The sequence below is a fragment of the Amphibalanus amphitrite genome, unplaced genomic scaffold, assembly GCF_019059575.1.
Source record: "Amphibalanus amphitrite isolate SeventyFive unplaced genomic scaffold, NRLGWU_Aamphi_draft 000340F_arrow, whole genome shotgun sequence".
Taxonomy (NCBI): Eukaryota; Metazoa; Arthropoda; class Thecostraca; order Balanomorpha; family Balanidae; genus Amphibalanus; species Amphibalanus amphitrite.
Genome location: NW_024881835.1, coordinates 151,785 through 177,023, shown reverse-complemented (window position 1 = coordinate 177,023; position 25,239 = coordinate 151,785). Strand labels below are relative to the sequence as shown.

Here is a 25,239-nt window from a genome sequence, read left to right as displayed (position 1 = left end):
GAGAGAGAGAGAGAGAGAGAGAGAGAGAGAGAGAGAGAGAGAGAGAGAGAGAGAGAGAGAGAGAGAGAGAGAGAGAGACTGTACGCGGATGCAGGCAGGGTGACTGAGGGGCCCTGTTCCCCTTCCCCCTTACCGTAACTGCGCCGCACCTTCAGAGCTCGGGCAGCTCAGGTCGAGCGGTCAGTACGCGGTCAGCCCACGCCAACCAGATTCCTCGGTAAAAAGCGAAAGGCATTGACCTGGCCGTGGTGTGCTGGGGCAGATGCTGGGGAGCCGGAGGGGTTTCTGGAGGCGGAGGTATGGAGGGAAGGAGCCGCACCACGCGAGCGGGTCGGGCCGTGTCGGGAGGGAGAGACGTACGGGCTGAGCTGATGCTCCGACCTGCCGGACGGACGGACGGACGGACGGACGGACGGTCGGACGGTCGGACGTTCGGACGGAGCCACGCAGCCGGCCGGCCGGCCGCCGGGCCTCCTAACGGTGCGCCGCCACCGGCACCGGCAGCGGCAGCGGCAGCCCGCACGAGCCGGTAGTCGGTCACACGTGAGCCGGCCCCCGCCGAGACAGCAGCGCACTGACCGGGCGGCGGCTGCAGGGAGGCACAGCAGAGACTCACGTGCTGAGGTGACAGTGGCAGTGGTAGCGCGCTTATACACGGGGCTGAGTGCGACTGCGGACCTTCTGCGTTCGGAGTGTCTAAAACCGTGACAACTATTTAGAATAGGTAAGTGGAACAAATGGCGTCAGGCTGGTTGAACTTTATCACAAATTGAAATATGCACGCTTGATTCCGCCTTATAAGCTAAATGAATTGACAAGTGAGCTTAACCTATACACTTAATCTACAACTGAGCTCTGAAAACCATAACGGAAGTCGGAATGATAGAAACTATCTACATTTACCTAAAGTGTGCCTTTATATTTATAAACCTCCAACGCTTTTATTATTTGCAAAAAAGAAACATTTTCATTATTGCGGTCTTGGCATTATCAACAGTTAACGGACATTGTCTGAAGTCAATGTTCCTGGGAGAGGAGCAATAAAAACTGCACTCCAGTAAAACTACATATGTGTGCGTAACTCTTTTTTGCAAATCTAGCAATTGTCACAATTCAATAAATGGTATAACTTACCAGTATAACGCCTTTTGGGGCGACTAACGGAGCGAGCGAGAGGGTGGGCCTTGCACGTGCGAAATTGCGAGGGGGTACCTCCAACTGACTTGTGCACGGCACCCTACTAACTGGTCTCTAGCGATGTGCCAAATTTGGGCACAATCGGCCCAGCCGTTCTCGAGATCTGGAAGCGGCACCCTGCACGTGCGCACGTGCAAAATGGGTCCCAACTGACTTGTGCACGGCACCCTACTAACCGGTCCCTAACCGTGTACCAAATTTGAGCGCAATCGGTCCAGCCGTTCTCGAGATCTGGAAACGACCCCTGCACGTGCGCACGTGCAGCAGCACCCCAACTCTGGCACATGTATATGCAGTGCCTAGTGGGTGCCTACCTACATGCCAACTTTCAGCGCAATCGGCCAAGTAGTTACCGAGATATTGCAACAATTACAAAAGTGACACCTCTTCGTTTTGCACGTGGCACGTGCATAAGGGGTCACCCACATGCATCGGGAATAGTCCAATACTTGGTAGAAGGAATGAAGCTACCCTACAAAATTACCGCGTGTAAATCGGTCAAGTGGTTGCTGAGATATAAGCCTCGCAAAAGCGTGACCACGGCCGGCCGGCCGGCCGCTCATACTCAGAAATTTCCGTTAATCTAAGGAAAGACTACGCTCGCTTCGCTCGCTCCGTAATCAAATTGTTTCTTGTCAGCGAGGTATTTTTTGGCTGTATGCTGTAGTGCATTTTGGCCATATTGAGCATTGTCGCTATAAACACCAGTATAACGCCTTTTGGGGCGACTAACGGAGCGAGCGAGAGGGTGGGCCTTGCACGTGCGGAATTTCGAGGGGGTACCTCCAACTGAGTTGTGCACGGCACTCTACTAACCGGTCTCTAGCGATGTGCCAAATTTGGGCACAATCGGCCCAGCCGTTCTCGAGATCTGGAAGCGGCACCCTGCACGTGCGCACGTGCAAAATGGGTCATAACTGACTTGTGCACGGCACCCTACTAACCGGTCCCTAACTGTGTACCAAATTTGAGCGCAATCGGTCGAGCCGTTCTCGAGATCTGGAAACGACCCCTGCACGTGCGCACGTGCAGCAGCACCCCAACTCTGGCACATGGATATGCAGTGCCTAGTGGGTGCCTACCTATATGCCAACTTTGAGCGCAATCGGCCCAGTAGTTACCGAGATATTGCAACAATTGCAAAACTGACACCTCTTCGTCTTGCACGTGGCACGTGCATAAGGGGTCACCCACATGCATCGGGAATAGTCCAATACTTGGTAGAAGGAATGAAGCTACCCTACAAAAATTACCGCATGCAAATCGGCATGGGTGGAGAACATGCCCCGGCCACCCCGGCCGTGGCCGGGGTAACTTTCAGCCGACCCCGGCGCGGCCGGGGTAACTTTTTCCACTTTTGTAAATCCTAAAAGCTGTCTCCATACGAAAAAAACTGCCATCTATAAAAGCGTCTCTCATTATTCTTATCTACCTTGAAAAGTTCTTGAAAATTTACTTTATTTTCATTTTGGAGCTTCTATGTTTTTAAGTCTTTTCATCGCGGAGCCCGACATGTTTCATCAAACAGAAGTACCTAAGTCATATTTAAGGGCCGTTATCGTAAGATGGCACTGTAATAACATCACAAGACAGGACGAAGGTGATATCAGTGAGATAGAAGGACGAGCTGCTGGGGCTCAAGGCTCCCCCAACTTAAACCGCGCCAGGGTGGTGGCCTTATCGTAACACGTTGAGTCGAGAGGTGGGCTTTTCACGCTCCTTCTAACTCGGCTACTGGGCTACGAGGCGAGAAGCGGAACGACGTTTGAAAGAGCGACAAACGTGATCAGAGAAACGTGATCAGAGAAATCTGGTCATGTTTTAGGCAAGCTCAATAATAAAATCCCCATAGATCATCAAAAGCCAAATTTCTCTGATTTTAGCGTTCTCCGACAACTTTTCTCACAGTTCATGAACATAACGGAGCTTAAACACTGCAAACAAAACATTCGATTACTCGTTTAAGGCTCGGTCGCGAATAATATTTCAGGCGCGAGCTCAAATCAATAAGAGGGTCAAAACGGTCAAATTTGACATTTTGTTTTGTGTGGGAAGGTTGCAACTTCCACGGAATAAGCTTTGCAAAGGGCATGATGACATTTTTAGCACGATCATCCAGCAAATTTGACCTGATGACCTGACCTAGCACTAGGTGACATGCGTCCGAAATTTTAAGGCGTGTTGCAAAATTGTTGTTACAATTACGAAATCTTCCGCACCTGCGTGCAGCAGTTTTCCCTAAAAACGTACAAACAGCAGACATCCATTATTCTATGCCACAGAATAGGGGTTTGTTGATAACCGTTGACAAATATTTGAGCATCATCGTCTTTCTGACTTTCAGTCGCCGGCCGGGGTAATTTTTTCAAACATTCTCCACCCGTGCAAATCGGTCAAGTGGTTGCTGAGATATAAGCCTCGCAAAAGCGTCCGCACGGCCGGCCGGCCGGCCGGCCGCTCATACTCAGAAATTTCCGTTATTCTACGTAAGACTCCGCTCGCTTCGCTCGCTCCGTAATTATCGGTACAAAATGAGATATATTTTAGCAGCGGGAGAAAAACTGCAGGAATATTTCAATCAATGCATGATTTTAGTTATCTCTTCATGAGGCGATCTTTTGTTGATCAGTTTATTTTCTTTTCAGGCTTTGTATCAGCAAAACGTATAGCAGAAACTCCCAATTAATAACGAGCTGAAGAACCTTAAATTTGTTTTTCACTCTACAAGGAAAGAGTGAATTTGTAGTTGTTTGCACCAGAAGACATACCAGAAGTCTGGGAAGAGCAGGCCCACGTTCTGACCTGCCGACCTGGTGTGACCGGCAGCGCCCCGGGCGCTCCCAGGTTCAGGTCACAGGATGGCGCCCTGCCGCCGGCTGGCGATCTGCCTCTGTCTGACATTGAGCCTGTCAGTCTCGGCTGTGAGCACCAATGACCCGGCGAAACTGGGTGAGGTATCTGCCGGAGACGTACCCAGGAGGGACGGCGGATCGGGGGTCCCGCCCCGACCGCCACCCAGCACTGCAGGACTCATCGGAGGTGAGTCCAGGGGCGGAGGCTGGGTCCATTTTTAGATGACGGAGGGGTAAAAGTGGGCATCGTGTGACTATTTTGATAATCCTACTATCCAATTCACTAGGAAGTAGTCAAATGAAACACTCCCGGTCTAAAACTCTTCCGGGCTCGGTAATTAATGAAACAGAGCTAAGTAATGTGTTCATGCTTCGTATGTCTTTCATTTTGTGAGAAAATGTACCGATTGTTTAAAGAAATGCAATAGTTTATGGCGTGAGTGATTCGGCAGCATTGACCATAAAACACCTTGTGATAGTCGCACTCCTTGATCCCGAAAATGTGTCTAGTCTTTGGATTACCTATGACTGTATAGGGAAGCTTCAAGAAAAAAAATAAGTCAGAGTTTCGTAAAACTTTAAATCGTTACATAAGCATTAAGCAGCGCTACTCGTCGGTGCTGGAGACTTCAACGGCGCATATGAAAGGAAAGAACTTTAATGCGGACCAGCACACTAACCCACGAACCGTTAGCAGCAGCCCGTCTCCGTGCCGCGCTCCTGTCGCGGTTTTCTGAATCGAATACCACCGGAAACATCCGTCACAGGGACGAAGTCACGTGCCCACACACTCGCCGACAACAATATGCTAACGAACGCGTCTGCTGGTGTCGGTAACGGTGGGGGCCAGCTGTCGTGCGACCGCAGCGCGCAGCCGGCGCGGCCGCGGCCACCGACACACGGTCTCCGCCAGTACACACAGCGGCAGTGAGCTGCTGTTGTCCCGGTCCTGTACATACAGAGGAATATTGTCACCGCTAGTATACACCACAGCAGCCACCGACACACGGTCTCCGCTGGTGCACAGTGGCAGTGAGCTGCTGCTGTCCCGGTCCTGTGGAGAGGCATATTGTCACCGCGCTCCCGCAGCTATACCGACACACGGTCATCGGCAGGATCACTCCGAGCACAGCGGTTGTGGGCTGCCGTCTGTTCAGTGGCACGCAGTCGCCACTCGGCCGGTCCTAGAACTCACAGCGGCTCTCGCTCTTGGGGCTGCTCAACCCCGGTCTGTACGAGTAGGTGTGAGCACAATACTGGTCCGTGACTCTGTGTGGTGGCAGGAGTTATCAATCGCGATTGTCTGCACATTCCCAGACGGCTGTCGCTAGTCTAGTTGTGACACTTATGCTTATGTGGGTGGTCATTTATCGTCCCGGCTCGCACGTGAGCAAAAAGCTGCCTTCCGCTTTGGTTCGTGCACTGGACAGACGGCGGCTGCTCGCTCCAGTAACAGTCAGTCGGGTGCCTGTCTCCCTGCTCCCACCGGGCCGCCAAAGGGTGCCAGCCACCCGCCCATGCCGAACCCTAAACACCGCGCCGGCCGGCCGTCACCCGATCCGTCCGGCGGTCCCACACTCGGCGCCGTCACGTCACGTCGCGTCACGTTACAGCGTCACGTCACGGCGCCCCGCGGAGTCGCGTGGGAAGTGGAGCGGCGCCGCCGAACGCGCCGGCACGCAAACCCGTGTAACCCGTAATAAGCCGAGGAAAACCCACACGCACCGCAGGAGTATTCACCACACCGAGAGCCGTCCGACTCTTAACCCGCGAGTTGCTGGGGGGGGGGGGGCGTTAAACGCCCCCACTTTTTTCGCCGGGCCATAGCATAAAAACGGCGCGCCGCAGGCGCGCCAAATTTTGTGTACCTGTAGGAAATTGATTGAAGTTTATTGTGACAAAGTTTCAAAAAAATCGGTCGGAAAATTTTTGAGATATCGAGGTTTTAGTGACGTCATGATTTCTGAGTTTTCGACCAAAAACGGCATATGTTCAAAAAATCATATAAAATCACAGAATAGACATACAGACATGCCGTAAACGCCATTAGACTGCCAATACCATGAACAATCAAATGGCTATCTTCGATTATTGATTATCGTTCCGCATTTTCCAAAATCTTGAACTGAATCTTGGCAATTTTTCGTGACTACTTCACGACCATGATACATGAATTTCTTAAATTGAAGTTTTTGAGCCAAACACGTACACATATGATAAAATGAATGTCACCATCGTGTTCTACGCCCCAAATTACCTATAAAACATGTGTCACAGGCTGCGAATATCAGTTTTGATTATCGGGGATATGTGCCTACCCGGTTGACCTGACCTTGACCCTGACCTATGTTTGACTGACCCCTATATGGAGCTGACACTCTTGTAGGCCTTATAGGGTGGATTGTGCACCGTTTTGACAGAGTTTATGGCGAGAGGCGCCCATTGCGAAGTCCTGAAGTCCATGCTACTGAAAGCCCGATTTCAGGTGTTTGACCTGACCTTGACCCGACCTGTGACCTCAAAATTCAACTTTAAAGTACTCATCTGAAGCGTCTCGTCGCGCTCTTTCGTTTGCCGCCTCGTGCGTTTCGCTGCGCCTATTGGTTCTCGAGTTATCGGCTGGGGGCGTTTAACGCCCCCCCCCCCCAGCAAACGGTGGGTGGCGAAATACCCCAGCAACTGCCGGGTTAAGAAGCACCCAAGCCGTGTGCCGTGAGCTCCTACTCCAGCTGCCAATGAGAGTTGAACGACCGGATCGCGAGAAGCAGTTGATTCTGGACTCTCTACAAAACCCTAATTTTGTAATTATTTTGTGTTTATCGGTTCTTTCTTGTATTTTTTTATTTTTTTTTCAGTTTATTCATATCTAAATGGAGCATTGACAATTTTCGTGCAAACAACTTGTCTAATAATTGAGCGCCGAGTAATGCAGGACTCCGTCAGCTCACGATCGCCCCATCTCCGGCGGTCCCGTGTCGGCGTCCCGGTGCAGCCTCCTACCTCCGGCCCACGGGCCACGCGCCTCGTACGGTGCATGCCACATTCCTCGGCGCGCGTTAGCCAATCAGGCAGCTGGGTTCGGTGGGCGCCGCGCTGAGAGGAGACGCCAGCCGGCCGGCGCCGCCTCTGACCACACCATATGGTGACCCAGTGACGGCGGACGTGACCTCTGACCTCGGCGGGGTCACACAGCAGGCGGGGTCACACGCGGGCAGTGTGAGATCCTGAGTCACGGAGTCACTGAGTCAATGAGTCAGTGAGTCAGTGAGTCAGGCGGTGGGGCAGAGACTGGGTCACTCGGGATCCTGCGGTGATGCATCATAGAACTGGCTGCCGACGGACGGCGTAACATCCGTCTCTGGTGACCGATCCTCGACCACCAACACAAGTTCTGTGGCCGGTGACGAAACTGCACCGGCCATGGGTGGGGTGAGCCCCACTTTTCCATCCGTGACCGGGGAGTGGTTACAACACTGCTGGGGATGGGCCATTGCAGCAGCCGGATGTCCGGTTGCCGGCTCATGCTCGCATCTCGCAATTTCAGTTATTGTGTGAGAGCTAAAAATGTGCAAATTTCCATTGCAAAAGAGTTGAACATCCACCAACGGCGCACTGATTAAAGGCGTGATTCTGTACTCCGGCGACACTTCGTCACTTAACCCTCGCCCGCACATGGGGGGGGGGTGGTTGCCACCCCCCCCCCAGGCAGTCTTTCTGCTCTGCACTCAACATTTTTAGAGCTAGAAAGCTGATTTTTCGTATAGCTGCTCATCTATTCTTTCTTGATGTCCACTGAAAATTTCAAGTTTCTGTGATTTTTGGTTTCGGAGATATGACCTTGTTTTTCAGGTCATGTCATGACCCAAATGGCCAATTCTCAACATCTTGCGTTTGCCATGGGCCTTGTGAGCTTTTGACACCCTGATTTCGGCCTTTTTTGCCAGTCTTACCTCCCACCTATCATGGAACATGTTGTTCGACGATGTACAGGGGTCAAGGTCAGGGTCAAGGTCAACCTAGGTCATCTAAGATAATTGCGTTTTAGGCAAGCGGAATTTACTTTTTGTGAAGTTTTTTGACTGCATTTTTGGTAAAAGCTTCTCAGATCATGATTTCATGTGATATGGACCCAAAAACAATCGGTGCACACATCAGTATACACACAGACACACACAGACATACAAACACATATAATTGACCTTGACCTAACTTGACCTGAAATGACCTCAGCAGCAAAATTCTGGTCGGATAGTGTGACAAAGAGGTTCTAGCTGGCTTGGCACCAGAAAACAGCATCGTCATCGGTATTTGATAAGCAGCGCACTTGATATCCAACGGTGACCCAAAACAGCAACATTTTTTAGTTTGACCTGACCTGGAAGGTCAATGACTGACCTGAGAAGGTAAAACTGGGTATCATTGGATTCGTCTCTTCCCAAAGAATCTTTTTGGTCTTTACTGCTAAGCTCTATCTCCAACAGGAACGAAATGGCGCGGGGGGGGGGGGTGGCAACCACCCCCCCCCATGTGCGTTCTAGGATGGGAAAATGGCATGTGCGGGCGAGGGTTAACATACGTTTATTATGATGAAATACAGGAACTGCATTTGGGTCAAGGCCCTGGTATTCTCATATGGTAGATATGTTGCGAGAGAACCACCGACTCGTCCTGCCATCTCGTCGCTATTTTTGTCCCTTCCGTGCGCTGGTTCGCCGCACGGCGCACGGCTGTTTTTTACTCACCAGCGGCCACGGGCCGGACGCAGGCAGCGAGGAATGTCAGTTATGCGCCGGAGACGGAGGACCATCGGTATGCCACCGGTCCCCATGGTCCGCGGAATTAGGACAACAGCCGCCGAGCGCATCCCCCGTGTCTGGAGGGGCCGTCAGCTGATTGTGACGTCATCAGCCGGGAGCGGCGGCTCCGGCGCGGGTCATTGGCCTCCCGACTCGGGAGCGGCCTTGGCAAGGCAGCCGAAATAGATGGGTCAAGGCATTTCTTTCAGCTCCATGGTGCTTTAGTTGGTCACTGGGACGAGGGAAGAAGAAAAAAAAAATGTTCCACAGGTGTCGAGCTCTCAGGTCTCAGACGTTCCGCTCCCGAATCAGACCGATGGGATTTACGAAACGATGCTGAGGCCTGAGAAAATGCAACGGGAACTGAGTAACATCGAATCGAAATTTTGGACAATCGAAAATGTGGTACGAAGCCTATGGAATGTGATATTAATTATCATCAGCCAGGGGCGTAGGCAGGGGGGGGGCCACTGGGCCATGGCCCCCCCCCCTTGGGCGCCGAAGGCGCCCTTTGCGATTGGAGGGCGCCGAAGGCGCCCTCCAATCGCAAATGCAATTGTGATATAATCGAATCGAAAAACAATCGCGACTGAAGGGCGCCCTCCAATCGCGAATGTGTTTACAGGGAAAATACGGATGGAGGGCGCCCTCGGAGGACGCCCATTCCAAATACGCCCTCCAAATACGGTTGGAGGGCTCCCTCGGGCGCCCTCCAACCACATTTGTAGGCTGTAGCTCTCTAAGCGTAACGGTGGTCGCCTATGTAAGCCGCTGTCCTGTAAATAAGCGCCCTCTCACCCGAAGGCGCCCTCCTGTAGGTCGCCACCCTGCTACACATTGCCGCCCTTCTGCTGATCGGCTCCTCATAATTATTGGCGCTCTCCTACCTATTGAGCCCTCATGTGAAATTTTGAAGGCCGCCTTTCTCCCTTTTGGCACCCTCTTGTTCAGTGCCGCCCTCCTACCTATTGGTTCCCTAGTCCTTCCTGTTGAATGTTAATCGGGGCCCTTCTCCTATTGGCGCCCTCGTGTAGATCGCCGCCCTCCTAACCACTGGCACCCTCCTGTTGATCACCGCCCTCCTATCCACTGGCACCTTCCTGTTGACCAGCGCCCTCCACACAGACGCCCTCCTGTTCGTGTCATCCTCTTGAGCAAAGGCGCCCTCCTCACCATTGGCATTGCCACCCCCATTTTAATCGTCACCCTTCCGCTCATTGGCGACTTCCAGTTGATGACCGCCCTCCCACCTATTGGCGACCTCTTGTTGATCGCCACCCTCCTATTGGTGCTCTCCTGTTCCTCGCCACCCTCTTACCTGGTGGCGCCCTCCTGTTGATTGTTGATCGGCGCCCTCCTACCTATTGGTGCCCTCCTGTTGATCGCTGCCCTTCTATCCATTGGCGCCCTCCTGCTGCTCGCCAACTTCCTACCTATCGGTGCCCTACTGTCGAAACTCGGGATGTTGATCGGGGCTCTTCTACCTATTAGTGCCCTCCTGTGGATCGCAGCCCTTCTACCTATTGGCAACATCCGTTGATCGCTGCCCTCCTATCATTTATTTACTCCTTTGGCATGTTTTTCAACTTAGTCGTTCTATTGCACATAGTTGATGTCTTGCCTGTGAAAACTGTCACAAATGAACGTGCATTCAGCACAATGAAAGAAGTATCTATACCTACCAAAACTATCTACGCTCTACGATGCATAAAACACGTCTTTGGTCTTAACGGATTGATCCTACTTTACGTGCATCATGGCATCTATATGGATTACGATTAAGTATTGTCAACAGGTTCGGGCGCAACAGCAGGCATCTGAAGTTTCGGTGATTGAAACTGGTTATGTGGGTACACTGTATGCATGCATCTGTGAGAAGGCTATATGAAGGCTGGTCTGAGGTAATTTGGATGATGTTTACGCATCTCGCGCTCCGGTATCAATCCGATACGGTGATCTGGTGCGTAGATATGCCACCGCCAATAAACTTTTATACATCGACACCCATGAGCCAAGCTTTCTGTACAGTTTGTGTGGCAGCAGCCCGACCAAACCTTAGGTATTTTTTACACCTTCAAATTTGGTAAAAGAGCGAGAGGAGCTTTGAACAGTGATCGTATAAAAGGCGTGCCTAAAAAGCGGAGGAAAAGGTTGTTTTCACAAATTTCGCGCGCCTTCGGCGCAGCATTTCAAGAACACTTGACCTTTTGTGACCTGGAGTATAAAGAATACACACGATGCAAAATCAATGCAGCACGACCTATACGAGGTTACGCAAAAAAAACTGGTGGCATGGTAAAAAACGCCTCCCAACCCCCCCACCCCCACTGAGCGATTTTTTATCTCGCGACCGTATGGCGCCCTCCTTGGGTGAGGTGGCGCCCTCCAAACCCTTGGCCCCCCCCTTCGCGATTTTCTAAATACGCCGCTGTCATCAGCTCGCTGATCAGCTTGATTTAGCTTATGCAACTATCCGTCTGTGAGCTGAGCTTTCCAGTCCAAGCTGTGAGCTGAGCAAAATATGTGTGTGTTACATGATGTGTCCGTCTGTGTTCTGATGTGGTGCTCTCATGTTTGCGGCTGTAATGTGATGTTTCTGTGCTCTGATGTGTCTGTCAGTGCTCTGATGTGTCCTGCTGTGTTCTGATGTATCCCGCTCGTCCCCAGACCTGTTCAGCTCGTTGACCCGCTCCTCGGCGGGGGGCGACTGCCCGGGCCGCTGCTACCACGCGCTGGCGGCTCTCATGTGTGACCGGGTGCTCGAGGGTCACTCCTGCCCCCGGCCAGCGATGCGCTGCTGCGCCGGCCCCGGCCCCGGCCCGCTGAGACCGGGCGCCCCGCCGCCGCCAGGGCCTCAGAGACTGCAGACGACGACCACGACAGTAGCACCGACCACACGGCCAGCGCCGGTGAGCGAAGACTGAGAGCCTTGCCGCCATAGACACGGGGCCGGCAGGGGGCAGTGGATAAAGTTTTCACTTTCTTTTCTTATTAATTCAAACATAAGTATTTAATTTATTTATATGTATCAGGTATTACTTTTGTCGTTTTTTTTCGAACTTAAAAGAAATAGCGATGCATGTGAGTTGGCAGTGCTCCATTATCACTGTTGTCAAGTTTCTCCGCATACGTCCGCAACGCTAATTAAGCACGATATTCCAGACCACAACTGCAGCTCCAAGTACGACTACCAGTCCGCCCAGCACAGCGGCGCCTGAGGCTGCCGAGAAGGTGGACACTGCTCAGCTTCCACTCCTTCGGAAAGCGCCACCGCGTAGAATAGCTCAGGCTAAACGAAGTAAGTTAAAGAGTATCTGGATAAAAACTATAATCTAGTTACATCGACGTTCATATGAAACTTTTATTTTAAATGTCCATAAGCTCTTATTACGTGAACTTGCAAGTTACAAGACAGAGCCATACCTCTACGGAACTGTTTTTATAGCGCTGCATTGTCCTTCCTCTGACCAATCCTCCTCTTCTTCTCTCGCTCCAGTCGCCTGTCCGGGCGTGTGCGTGGCGTTTCGTATCGCACACCACTGCGAGGCGGCGCTCGACATCCCGGGCGCCTGTGCCGAGGACCAGCGCTGCTGTGTGCCCGCTGACCTGTTCGACTCCGAGCCCTCCCCGCCACCCGAGTTTGTGCTGCTGGACAAGAAGACAACACCCAGCCCCCAGCCTGAGCAGGCGGAACAGCCCACCAAACCACCGCGAGAGCAGCAGAAGCCCGAGCAGTCAGCACCGCAACCAGAAACGATAGCTGATAAGGCAGAAGAGCAGCGGAAAACAACTCCGGATAATTCTCGACCGAAGACGGAACCGGTCAGGCCCGTTAGCCCATCCCCGCCGGCCGAGCGGGTGTCTGACTCTGAGCAGAAACCGCAGGAGACACAGCCGGAGAAGAGACCGGAGGCTACCCAGCCGCCGTCTCCGTCTCCGTCTCCGTCTCCGTCTCCGTCTCCGTCTGCGCGTCCTGCGAACCCCGGCCGTCTCTCTGGTGAGTGCTAATTAGTCTCTGCTAGAACGACTGTATGCATTGAGCATGGAATAGGACAGAGATAGTGATTAATGCTATAAAAAGAAGTAGTCAAGTGCTGCCTGATGATGAATATCACTTGTCGCTAAGTGTCTATCGCTCGTAAAAATGCATTAATAGTGATTAAAAATGCCATAACAATGGAATGGAAAAGGTCAGTAAATTGTGCACTGGCAGGCGCCGGTTTATCTAAAAGCTCTACTGGCACGGTAAAACTTATTTGATTCTAAGTAAAGTTTAGGCGAATTAAGTACGGTTACTGAAGTAACAGTCCGGTTTGTTTTCATGCGAGTTTCCCAATCGTCACAATCGTCACAGATTCTAGTTCCGGTGCCAAGTTAGAATTCTCGTATGTATGTATGTTTCAGATCGGCCCACAGTCTCCACGACCGACAAAAACGTCTGTGACGGCGAGTGCATCACCGGTCTGTTCTCGTTCTTCTGCGAAAGGATCGACCGCAGGGTTCGCTGCAGCAACGGCGGTCGCTGCTGTCTGCGAAACCGACCCCAGCGGCGGCCGGAGCCGGAGCCGACAACACCTCGACCGGTCCGGCCCGCGGGCTCGACCGGCGAGCCAGACAGGCCGGCTGGCGCCACAAATGCGTCAGCTACTGAGCCGGCTACACCAGTTACTGAGCCCGTCAGACCAGCAGTGCCGGTGACGGAGCCGGCGGAGACAGCCCCACCCGCCGCCCGGCCTACCCTGCCGTCACCTGAGCCCTCCGCACAGTCGACCCCTGGACCTTCTGTTCTGCCCCCTGCGGCCACTGATCAGCCCACGGAGGAGACCGAGGGGCCATCGGGACCGGGCGGGCTGATCAATCAGGAAGGCGAACAGTACGAACAGAGTTATGGCCAAGGTTATCGCCCAGAGTACAGCCCAGAAAACAGGCCTGGCTTCGGTCAGGGATATCGCCCAGACTATCAGCCAGACAATAGTCCAGATTATGAAACAGAATATCGTCCGGAATACTATCCTGGAAATAATGAAGACCTCAGCCCAGCGGATGGCTCAGAAAGCTCGGAGTACAGGCCTGACTACGAACAGAGCTACCGACCAGGCAGTGGCGGAGAGTACGGACCTGATACTGGTCTGCCACCGAACCCCGCAAACTCCGAGCCCAACCAAACACCAGCGGTGCTTCCGAACCGCAAAGTGTCCTACTCAGGCTCGTCCAGTGTGTTCGGTAGGCCCCAGGGTGGACAGCTCTCGAAGCCAAATGGAGACAATTTGAGACCAGCGCCGGAACAAGTGGAGGATGTGAAAGATGAGGGTAATGCTTATCCAAACGAGCTTCAAAACGAATCCGTAAATTCACCATTCGCTGGCGGAGCTGAGAGCCAGTCAGAGGAAGTACCTACCAATGGCGTCTCCGCCCCCGGGTTCAACTTGCCACCACCAGCACAGGGGTCAGCGGAGGAGTCCCAGGGACCATCAGAGGAGCCGACACAGCAGTCTGAAGCGTCTCCCTCCGTCCCGACTCCGACCTCTCCGGCTTCCACCGCTCCGCCGGCTCCCTCTGAGGGACAAGGCGACTGTCCGGGCACCTGTCTGCCCTCGGAGCTGCTCTCGCTGTGCCGCCCGCCCGCTCTGCCCCTGCCGCAGCTGCCAGTCTGTCCTAAGGCGCACTTCTGCTGCGGCGCCGCCGACAGCCAGCTGGCCAAGAAGCCGGAGGTGGGCGGCGGCGGCGGCGGCGGCGGCGGCGGCGGCGGAGCGCCGTCGTCCTCCCTCAGCACCCTGCTCGGACAGGCACTCTCCTCCGGAGGCGGCGGAGGGGGAGGGGGTAGCGGCGGGGGTCTGCTCGGATCGCTGGCGCCGCTGGCCGCGTCCCTCCTCGGCGGTGGGGGCGGCGGCGGCGGCGGCGGAGGCTCGGCTAGTGCTCTGGTGCCGCTGGCGGCCTCTCTTCTGAGCGGAGGCGGCGGCGGCGGCAGCGGTGGTGGTCTGATGCAGGCGGTGCTGCCTGCCCTGCTGGGCGGCAGTCCTGCGCAGCGGCCCAGCCGGCCGGCGCCGCCCCCGTACCGCCCGTCGGGCCCGGTCCGGCGGCCCCCGCCTCCGATCCGCCCGCGGCCCACCACCACCGCGGCACCGGAGCCGGAGGACCCGCGACTGCCCTGCCCGGATACCTGCATCTCGCCGCTGCTCTCATTCACCTGCTTCGGTAAGTCCCACAGACTGCTCATTGCAATGTAACGTCTGCAGTCTGCACTACATAGTGAGCGCTGGGGATGGTTGTCAGTGAAAGAGGGGAGTTAGGTTCATGGCAAATTGTGGAACAGACGTTGACGATCTGTTGTACCAATCGCTTTCAAAAGTGTTTGAGTGAATTTTACATGTGCGAATTGATGACAGAAACTAGTTGAAATATCCGGTAGCCATCGACTGCGGTGTGTATTCTGTACTGTCTCAGACGACTCTTAGTGTCGAAAATGATATTTTATCGATAGACGATAGTTACGGCAGCCTTTCCACCTGTCCCTCAGCTGACTCCGGCCCTCTCTCCCTCTCCTCAGGCGGAGCGGAGATGACGGACATTTTCCAGTGCGTCACCACCTCTGAGCGCTGCTGCGCCAAAAAGTCGTCCATCCGCCGGCACTGGGACCTGCTGAACCGACCGCGGCCCTCGGCGGCCGGAGCGTACCCACCGTACCAGGGCTACCAGACCGGCGAGCCCGGGTACCAGCAGTACCCCGAGCCGACCGGTACAGCCGGGTACCGCCCCGAGTACCAGCAGGGGTACCCGGAGCAGCCAGGGTACACCGATCAGACAGGGTACGCCAGCCAGCAGGGGTACCTGAACCAACCAGGGTACAACGGGCAGCAGGGGTACCCGGGCCAGGAGCAGTACCCCACGCAGCAGGGGTACCAGGAGAAGGTCGACTACAACCAGGGGACGGGAGTCCAGACTGGATACCAGGAGCAAGCGGGCTATTCGGGTCAGTCCGGATATACTGACCAAACCGGGTACCCAGCTCAGACCGAGTACGCTGAGCAAAACGGATACACCGGGCAGGCAGGCTATCAGGGAGCCAACGGATACCAGGAGACCACTGGGTACTCTGAGCAGACCGGATACTCCGAGCAGTCAGCGTACCCTGACCAGGCCTCGTACCCAGCTCAGTCGGGGTACCCTGGCGAGGCCGGGTACCCGGACCAGGGCGTGGCCGCCTCCTCTCTCTCGGCTGAGGGGTACGGACCAGACAGCACCGTCTCGCCGGACTTCCCGTACGGACCGGCCGGCGACCCGCCCTCGTCTCCGTACCGGCCGACCAGCCCGACCCCTGGCGGTGACCGGTACAACCCCGCGGCGACCTCCGGGTCCCAGCCGGCCACCGGCCTGCCACCTGGCGGCGGAGACAGCTACCAGCAGCCGGGCCCGGCGTCGGGCGGCGTCAAATACAGACAGCCGGCGGTGGCTTACCAGCCAGGTGAGCGAACGATGACCAGACGGATTTTCATTGCTCACCATTTCAAAGAGCCTACTGAATGAAACTTCACTTCGTGTGTCGCAGACAAAGCTTCATCGTTTGACGAGTGCCTAAGGAGGTCCTTTTAGGTCTTTAACCCTCGCATGTGTAGGGGGGGGGGGGGTCGGATGGACCCCCCCCATGGTTTTTCGCGAATATCTCGCGTAAAAAGCGGCCGATCGTGACGAAACTTTCAGTACCCTCGCATTGATCAATTTTACACCTACCCTGAAAATTTCATGACCCTGACCCAAATGACCTTTGACCTGTGACCTCTTTTCCGAGACCATGTTTGGCCGGAATCGCGATTTCGCGTATGTCGGCTCGCACTAGCCGCGTGTTTGCAAGCTTTTCGTGGTTTCAAACGTTCAAACATGTGATTTGATGTTACTCCCGTGTGTGTCAAGGTCACCTGAAGGTCAGGTCAGGTCATTGACCTTTGGTGACCTCGGGTGACCTCGGGTCACTTTTTCGAGTTTTACATGTTTCTAGGCTAGTTTTTGGAGCTGAATTCGAATTTAGCAACCATTTGAACATTTACGAAGTAGTTTTGGTGACTTCGTAACATGTTACGAAGCTGTCAGAGGCGGTTGACACGTACTACGAATACCCGTCACGACGCCTACTGGTTGACCTGACCTGACCTGACCCGACCTGGTCTAAATGCTTCAAGACATCATCTGTGATCAAAACTAACACGATATTCGTGATCAGCACCCCGAAAAACCCCTTAGCAGCCACACTTTACGACTTTCTAACAGGTCCCCATTTTAATTCTTGTAGTGCTCTTTGTATGTAAGGCATGTAGGTGATTGGTAAATTCCTTTTTAATGACCTCCTTACAAATTATTTATGTTTTTGATGTATTTAGCTTGATACAAATTTTCGGCCACGGGCCTTGATCACATATCAGTTTAAACACAGACACGAAAGTCTTTCGTGTCTGTGTTTAAACTGATATGTGATCAAGGCCCGTGGCCGAAAATTTGTATCAAGCTAAATACATCAAAAACATAAATAATTTGTAAGGAGGTCATTAAAAAGGAATTTACCAAAGGTCCCCATTTTCCCGACTTTGGGTCATTGACCTGACCTGGAAGGTCAACCAATGACCTAGGACCTTAAAATTGGGTATCATCGGCTTCCTCTCGTCACGGGCAACACGCTCGTTTTTTCCGCGAAGCTCTAGCTCGATCAGGGGCCAAACGGCAAGGGGGGGGGGTCCAACCGACCCCCCCCCCTACACATTAGAAGCTGGCAAACGCCGCACACATGCGAGGGTTAAATGACTGATGATCGTGATCGTCCTCTTGGTTTGACAGCACTTTCAGTTTCTCATCATTTATCTTCTATTCGATGTCTGTAACTCCTCCCTGACCCCATCTGACAGCTCCCTCTCCTCCCTTATCTGCTCAGAGACCACGGCTGCTCCGCCGGCCCCTGTGGCGCCCTCTGCGGCCGCTCCGACCGCGGTGGCGCCACCGTCGCGTCCGTCCCGCAACAAGTACGTGTGTGGTGTGAAGGGACCGGCGCTGACCCGCCAGGCCCGCGTGGTGGGCGGCAGCGACGCAGCGCCGGGCGAGTGGTGCTGGCACGCAGCCCTGGTCAACTCTCTCAACCAGTACCTGTGCGGCGGAGCCCTGATTGGTACCCAGTGGGTGCTCACAGCCGCGCACTGCATTACAAAGTGAGTGCGGTCGTCAGCCTGCACAGTGTGCGTGCACACACCCGGTGGCTGCTAAATGCATCACAAAGTTAGTACGGATTGCAGACGCGGTTATCGTAGATCCCAAAAACAGACATTGCCTTTAAATGATGCGGCATGAGACAAGCGTGATGGATGAGAGTGAATAGGTAATCTTATTGATCTACCGTTCAAAAGGATTTGGAAATCATATAGCAGTAGCTCTCGGGGCTGCCAAGTGTTGTGCTTTGAATATCAGTATGTGCTTTTAGGTACGTATTACTGAGCGAGAATGTTTGACCTTCCTGCCATTCTCTCTGCTTTCAGCATCGTCCGCTCCGGAGACGCCATCTACGTGCGAGTGGGCGACCACGACCTGACCTCGAAGCAGGGCTCTCCGGGAGCGCAGACTCTGCGCGTGTCCACCACCTATATCCATCACAACCACAACACGCAGACACTCGACAACGACATCGCCCTGCTGAAGCTCTACGGAGAGGTGAGCCACTGGGTGTCGGAACACCAGAATATAGCGGGTGGAGCCGACCTGGTGACTCAATACTTACAGTCATAGAATAGATGGCCATTGAAACGGCATACCTTCACATGCCTTCACACGGCATGCCTTCACTACGTGCCAGCTACCCTTTCCTGGAATGTACGCACATGAAAAGTAAAATATGGGCCCCGTTCGTAGGACGGGTAGCCGGTCATTTTGTTCTTCCGTTCACTGGGCAATGTGTGAGCTCCGCCCATGTCCGTCACAAGTTGGGCTGACAGAGAGGGTTGTCTGGTCTGTCCGCCCGTCTGAGGTGTGGAATTGACTGAGGGATTCTGTTTTTTCAGGTGGAGCTGACGGAAGGTGTCTGTCTGGTGTGCCTGCCCGTCCGAGGCGTGGAACAGCAGGCGGGCAGACGCTGCACCGTCTCCGGATACGGCTACATGGGAGAAGGTACGTACCGCGGCTACATGGGAGTGGGCCCATGTAGGGACCAGGTAAGAAGACCGCAATAGCCATGCTCCGGAGATTAAAATTCAGTTATGCAAGGATATCAACTGCAACTTTTACCACTACCATCAGCTGTCAGTGAATTGAAAATATTCATTCCTTCCGTCCTTCACTCCTCATTCTTTCATTTATTCGTTCATTCATTCTTTCGTTCATTCGCTCGTTCGTTCGTTCGTTGTTTCGTTCGTTTAGTTTTCGTTCAAATGTTTTTAAACAATTCATGCATTAATTACATTAATCAATGCATTAATTTTTTATAATTAATCCATTTATTCATTCATTCATTCATTCATTCATTCATTCATTCATTTATTTATTCATTCATTTATTTATTCATTCATTTATTTATTCATTCATTTATTTATTCATTCATGCATTCATTTATTCATTCATGCATTCATTTATTCATTCATTTATTCATTCATGCATTCATTTATTCATTCATTTATTCATTCATGCATTCATTCTTTCATTCATTCATTCATTCATTCATTCACATATTTTCCGTACTCTTGTTGGTTTCTTCGCCCATTCCATCGGTCATGCAGCCCTTCATCTTAGCTGTCTTTCATTTTATTTGTTTATTTGTTCCTCGTCTCACACCACTTCCCCCCCCCCCCCCCCGCCGCCGGCAGAGGGTACGATCCCGCTGCGTGTGCGCGCCGCCGAGCTGCCCATTGTCGCTGACGACGACTGCATCAGCCGCATCAACTCGGTCACCGAGAAGGTGTTCGTGCTGCCGTCGTCCAGCTTCTGCGCCGGCGGCGAGCTCGGCCACGACGCCTGCCAGGTCAGTCACAGGGCACAGGGTCCCTGAAATACTGTAAATGCAACCCGCCGGCGGGGAGCTCGGCCACGACGCCTGTCAGGTCAGTCGCAAGGGACAGATCTTTGAAAAAAGTGTAAATGCATCCATCGACGGCGAACTGGGCCACGACGCCTGCCAGATCAGTCGGAGGTCACATGTCAGTGTGCAATAACGTAAAAAATACCCCGTCGTAAGACCGTGCATCAGTGGAAGACACGTGCAACTGTGTCACGAGAAAGGTTTTTTAGTGAGAACCAAAAACATGGTAAAAAAAAAATATTAACCCGCGCACCGACGGGGGGGGGCGGATATCCGCCCCCCCCCCTGAGGTTTTTCGCGGATAGCGGGAAAACCGCGGCGCGTAGCGCCGCGAAATTTGGTATGACTATTCTCTCATCAATTTTACACATGGTGTGCAAGTTTGAACCTCCTAACTTTTAACCCGCGCACCGACGGGGGGGGGCGGATATCCGCCCCCCCTGAGGTTTTTCGCGAATAGCGGGAAAACCGCGGCGCGTAGCGCCGCGAAATTTGGTATGACTATAACCTCATCAATTTTACACATGGTGTGCAAGTTTTAACCTCCTACCTTTTAAGGTCAGGTCACCAGGTCACTTTGAATGACCCAACCTCAAGTCACTTTTTTGCAACTTTGTCACCGTGCCAGAGCTACAGTAGATGTCGGAGGCCTTTGAAAGTCACAGGATATTATTAGGTCATTAGTAGCTACAATTTGTATATCTCGGAATTTTGATATCGGTGACCTAAGGTCAGGTCAATTTCGCGACCTCCCCGTTATAAGTCAATGGGGGAAAAATCAACTCCCTGTTTTTACCACTAAAACGGGTCGGAATGGCCCCATATACCATACATGACTTCATATACGATCAACCTTCACTACCTTGAGGTCTGTTTTGCTGTTGGGCAGCTGTAAGGTCATGTGACGTCATCAAAGGTCACCAGCGGTTTTTTGCCAATAACTCCGTACAGGAACAAGATACAGCCGCGGGGATGGTCTCATTGTGTTCAGCTCGTCAAGACGCATCGAATGATATACATGATGACCTCGAGGTCACGTGACCTGAGGTCAACCTTTGACCTTGACCTTTCGAGGTCAACATATATATCATTCGATGCGGATTGACGAGAGGATCACGATGATGCCCTTAGTTTGTTCCTATCTTGACTAATTCGAAAGTTATTCGAGAAAAACTCTCTCCATATCTAGCGCCGCCATTTTGACTTTTTCGACCCCTGTGACGTCATCTTTGACCTGACCTGAAAATAACCTTAGTAAAAATTGTAGATCTTGGCCGTGCGTATCCGATGCCGTTTACCGCTTGTCGCTATCTTGCTTCGTTCTCGAGATCTCAGGGGGGGGGCGGTCATCCGCCCCCCCCCCGTCGGTGCGAAGTTGGCGCAGACCCCCGTCGGTGCGCGGGTTAAGGTCAGGTCACCAGGTCACTTTGAATGACCCAACCTCAAGTCACTTTTTTGCAACTTTGTCACCGTGCCAGAGCTACAGTAGATGTCGGAGGCCTTTGAAAGTCGCAGGATGTTATTAGGTCATTAGTAGCTACAATTTGTATATCTCAGAATTTTGATGTCGGTGACCTAAGGTCAGGTCAATTTCGCGACCTCCCCATTATAAGTCAATGGGGGAAAAATCAACTCCCTGTTTTTACCACTAAAACGGGTCGGAATGGCCCCATATACCATACATGACTTCACATACGATCAACCTTCACTACCTTGAGGTCTGTTTTGCTGTTGGGCAGCTGTAAGGTCATGTGACGTCATCAAAGGTCACCAAAGGTTTTTTGCCAATAACTCCTTACAGGAACAAGATACAGCCGCGCGGATGGTCTCATTGTGTTCAGCTCGTCAAGACGCATCGAATGATATACATGATGACCTCGAGGTCACGTGACCTGAGGTCAACCTTTGACCTTGACCTTTCGAGGTCAACATATATATCATTCGATGCGGATTGACGAGAGGATCACGATGATGCCCTTAGTTTGTTCCTATCTTGACTACTTCGAAAGTTATTCGAGAAAACCCCTCTCCATATCTAGCGCCGCCATTTTGACTTTTTCGACCCCTGTGACGTCATCTTTGACCTGACCTGAAAATGACCTTAGTAAAAATTGTAGACCTTGTCCGTGCGTATCCGATGCCGTTTACCGCTTGTCGCTATCTTGCTTCGTTCTCGAGATCTCAGGGGGGGGGGCGGTCATCCGCCCCCCCCCCCCCCCCGTCGGTATGTACTAAGTTGGCGCAGACCCCCGTCGGTGCGCGGGTTAAGCGTAACATCGACTTTTATTGTATTTGCTGGTAGCTCTCGTTATATTTGAAGGCAGGTTCGATCTTCATTACGTGTCTATCATCACTTGAATTTGCGTAATAAATCATAAGTACGTAATTAGCATCGTTAGGTAAGTACCCGGCGTATCCGTGTATGCCATGGATGAGTCATCGCACGTTGACCTGTTATCTCAGGGTCGACCTCCCCTCATTTATGACTCAGTCGTACAGTGATGTCCCAACCAGCACCGTTTGAGTCTGTGACATGTCGCAAGAACCCGACCGAACTGCCGCGAGCCGGGCCGGACACAGCCAGACGGGGTATTTCACCAGCGATTGGCTCTGTTCACCACACAAGTACCGCTCGACCAAGCGCCGGTTAAGGAGTGGACACGGTTACTGGTTAGTCGTAATTAGCCATGATGAAGTAGGAGGCATTTTCTCGTGTTTTATTTGCAATAATCGTTCTGCTTAGTTTCTGATCACCTGGAACATGTTCTGGTTCACAGGGTGACGGCGGAGGACCTCTCGTTTGCTCCGTGGAAGGCTATTACGAACTATCGGGAATCGTCAGCTGGGGTAAGTTGAATTCGTTGATTGTAATTCGATCTTCAACAGCTGCGGATTATAGAGTAGTGCTTAGATCCCCTGAAATAGAGTGCTACAGCCATGTCTGTGGTCATCAGTTACAGTTTTGTTTTTGTTATGTAATTGTGCTCTGTTTATGTGAATATCTGATAGACATGAGCAAACAAAAAACATAAAAGTTGAATTGCTCTGATACAAACTCATATTGATGGGACTCGTATCGCCAATAAATCTTTTGATACCTGAAAAGCGTTCTCAACTAGCACGAATGTAAGACGGTGGTGTCATGAAATAACTCTAAATGCAAACATCGTTATCGTCATTACGAGCGTGACATCTAAAACCCAAATGATCGCCTGACCTACATGCTTAGCCGAGCGTGTTGGCATGCTAGTGAGATAGTTTGCTGTTAATCTCCTTGTCTCTAATCCGCTGACCAACATTTCCGTCTGTTCCTGCGCAGGATTCGGCTGTGGAAGGGAGAACGTTCCTGGCGTCTACGTCAAGGTGGCTTCTTTCATTGGCTGGATCAACCAGATCATCAGCGTCAACAGCCTGAGGTGAACACCGCATACACGGTGGCTGTTCGGACGTTATGTGAAATGTTAGCGTGAACAGCGTGTGACGTGCAAGTATCAATGAGAGATCGGTTTGCGTCATGCGGACTGATAAAACTACGACGTGAGTCCTCCAGCGAATGACTGGCAATATTCTGGAGCGAGTGCAGATGCTGCTCGAAGGACTATGTGTGTGTTTGCACATAGAATGAGTGACTGAATTTGTATCACGGGACATGGGGCTGAGCTCAGCCCAGGACAATGACCAGTGATTGGTGCGGCGGTTAGTGGGTCCAGAGCTCCACTGAACCGCCAAGATTGGCGTCATCCACTCCCAGCCAGTGACGTGGGAAGACGGGGCCTTTTACCTTTCCTGAGGTGTTATTTTATAGACGGCAGCCGCCGACGGTTCAGACGCCGATGACGGATCAGTTGGTCTTTTTCTCACGGTTGTGAGCTAAAGGACCCTGTGCTAGTGTAACTGAATGCTCATATGAAGTATTTTGGGTGTTTTAGTTAGTTTATATGAAAGAGTATTTTGATGGCATTTCTGTTCAGGAACACATGCTAAGGAGGAGTGATATGACTAGTTTCTATAGAGCTCTTCTGTGCCAGTTTAAAGTTAAGGCATTATTCTGTAGCTGACCAAAGACAGCTACCCTATATACTTCTTTACTTTATGAATATATGCGTTTGTCTTCTATCCTTATTTGTATCATTTTCTTTGTTATTGCTGAGATATTCGGTCTGCTTTGTTGTCAATTGTTGTGCGTTAAATAGTTTTGTTCTTTCCAACCTTCACTTGTTTAATTTTTTTTAATTGTACATACTGTTAAAGGCTTTGTTGTTGTATCGCAATGCGTTGTAATTAAAGTATAATTGCTATTTATACATATTTAAGATCTGTACGACGCCTGTGTTACAAGATATCTAATTTATTTAACTATTTATCAGGTAGCGCCGGCTCAAAAACATTGAACAAAGCGCAAAAATGTGTAAAGTGTGCTCAACGCTTTTAATGTAAATTGCCGCGTTTCATGTATCGCATGCTGTACTGTTTCATCGCCTTCAGATACGAATCTGTGAGCAAATACATGACGGAACAGAGGTTTTACATTCCCGATCTGATATGACACTTTCACTCGCTCGCTGTTATACTCGTACAAGCGTGAAATTGAATCAGGACATTCAGTTGTCCGCTATTAGCCAAAGATAGACAAATAATAACGAATTTTCAAACCGTGCGGAAGGAAAATCGGTACCCACAGCAAAATGTAAAATTTCTTTTGTTGAAATCCCTTACATTTTATGACACAGATAGTGCACAGCAATGGTTTCCTGAATAGTGTTTCGATGGTTGACATGCGTCGAATTAACCACAATTTGACCTTTAACCCTCGCCCTGGCAGGGCATTTTTCATAACACGGCCTGGCAGGGGGGGGGGGGGTCGATGCGACCCCCCCCTCGCGATTGGCTCCTATGGCACCTAGAAACACCAAGTTTGGTAGGTAGGTGGGCCCCCTGGAGTTCTCGCCCCTGTGCAAATTTGGTTGCTCTAGGTCAATATTTAGGGGGGTTTTGGGGGGTATAAATGTAAAAATTTCGCTAAAAACAGGTCAAAAGTTTTTCGCTTATAACTTTTGATCTAATTAAGATAGCGCAAAAAGAAAAGCACCAGTGAACTCAGCACGTTAAGGCGCGTCGAATGATATACTTTTTAGCCTGCTTAAGCGTACTTAAAGTTTTTATTAAATTTTAAGTAAACTTAAATTAATAAATTAAGTTCAAGTTAACCAAATTGCATCATATCGCATATCATTCGATTCGGCTGATCACTAGGAACACAATGATACCATTTTCTAAGCTCTAGCGTCATTATGTGCCAAGTTATTGGCAAAAACGTTATTTGACCTCAGTTGACCTCATTTGACCTGACCCA

The 25,239-nt window shown here is 51.8% G+C and overlaps 1 protein-coding gene across 1 annotated transcript; it reads left to right on the top strand.

Annotated features, from left to right (window-relative positions):
- The first annotated feature begins 555 nt into the window (after positions 1–555).
- On the top strand, positions 556–24,407 carry LOC122388969 (protein masquerade-like). Its single transcript, XM_043380569.1, has 13 exons — positions 556–724; positions 3,843–4,236; positions 11,513–11,754; positions 12,008–12,143; positions 12,342–12,842; positions 13,250–15,040; positions 15,393–16,307; positions 17,763–18,033; positions 18,358–18,529; positions 18,877–18,982; positions 19,675–19,829; positions 22,664–22,733; positions 23,206–24,407. The coding sequence occupies exons 2-13, from the start codon at positions 4,056–4,058 to the stop codon at positions 23,304–23,306; spliced, it is 4,641 nt and encodes a 1,546-aa protein (XP_043236504.1). The 5' UTR covers positions 556–724; positions 3,843–4,055; the 3' UTR covers positions 23,307–24,407.
- Positions 24,408–25,239: the final 832 nt, after the last annotated feature.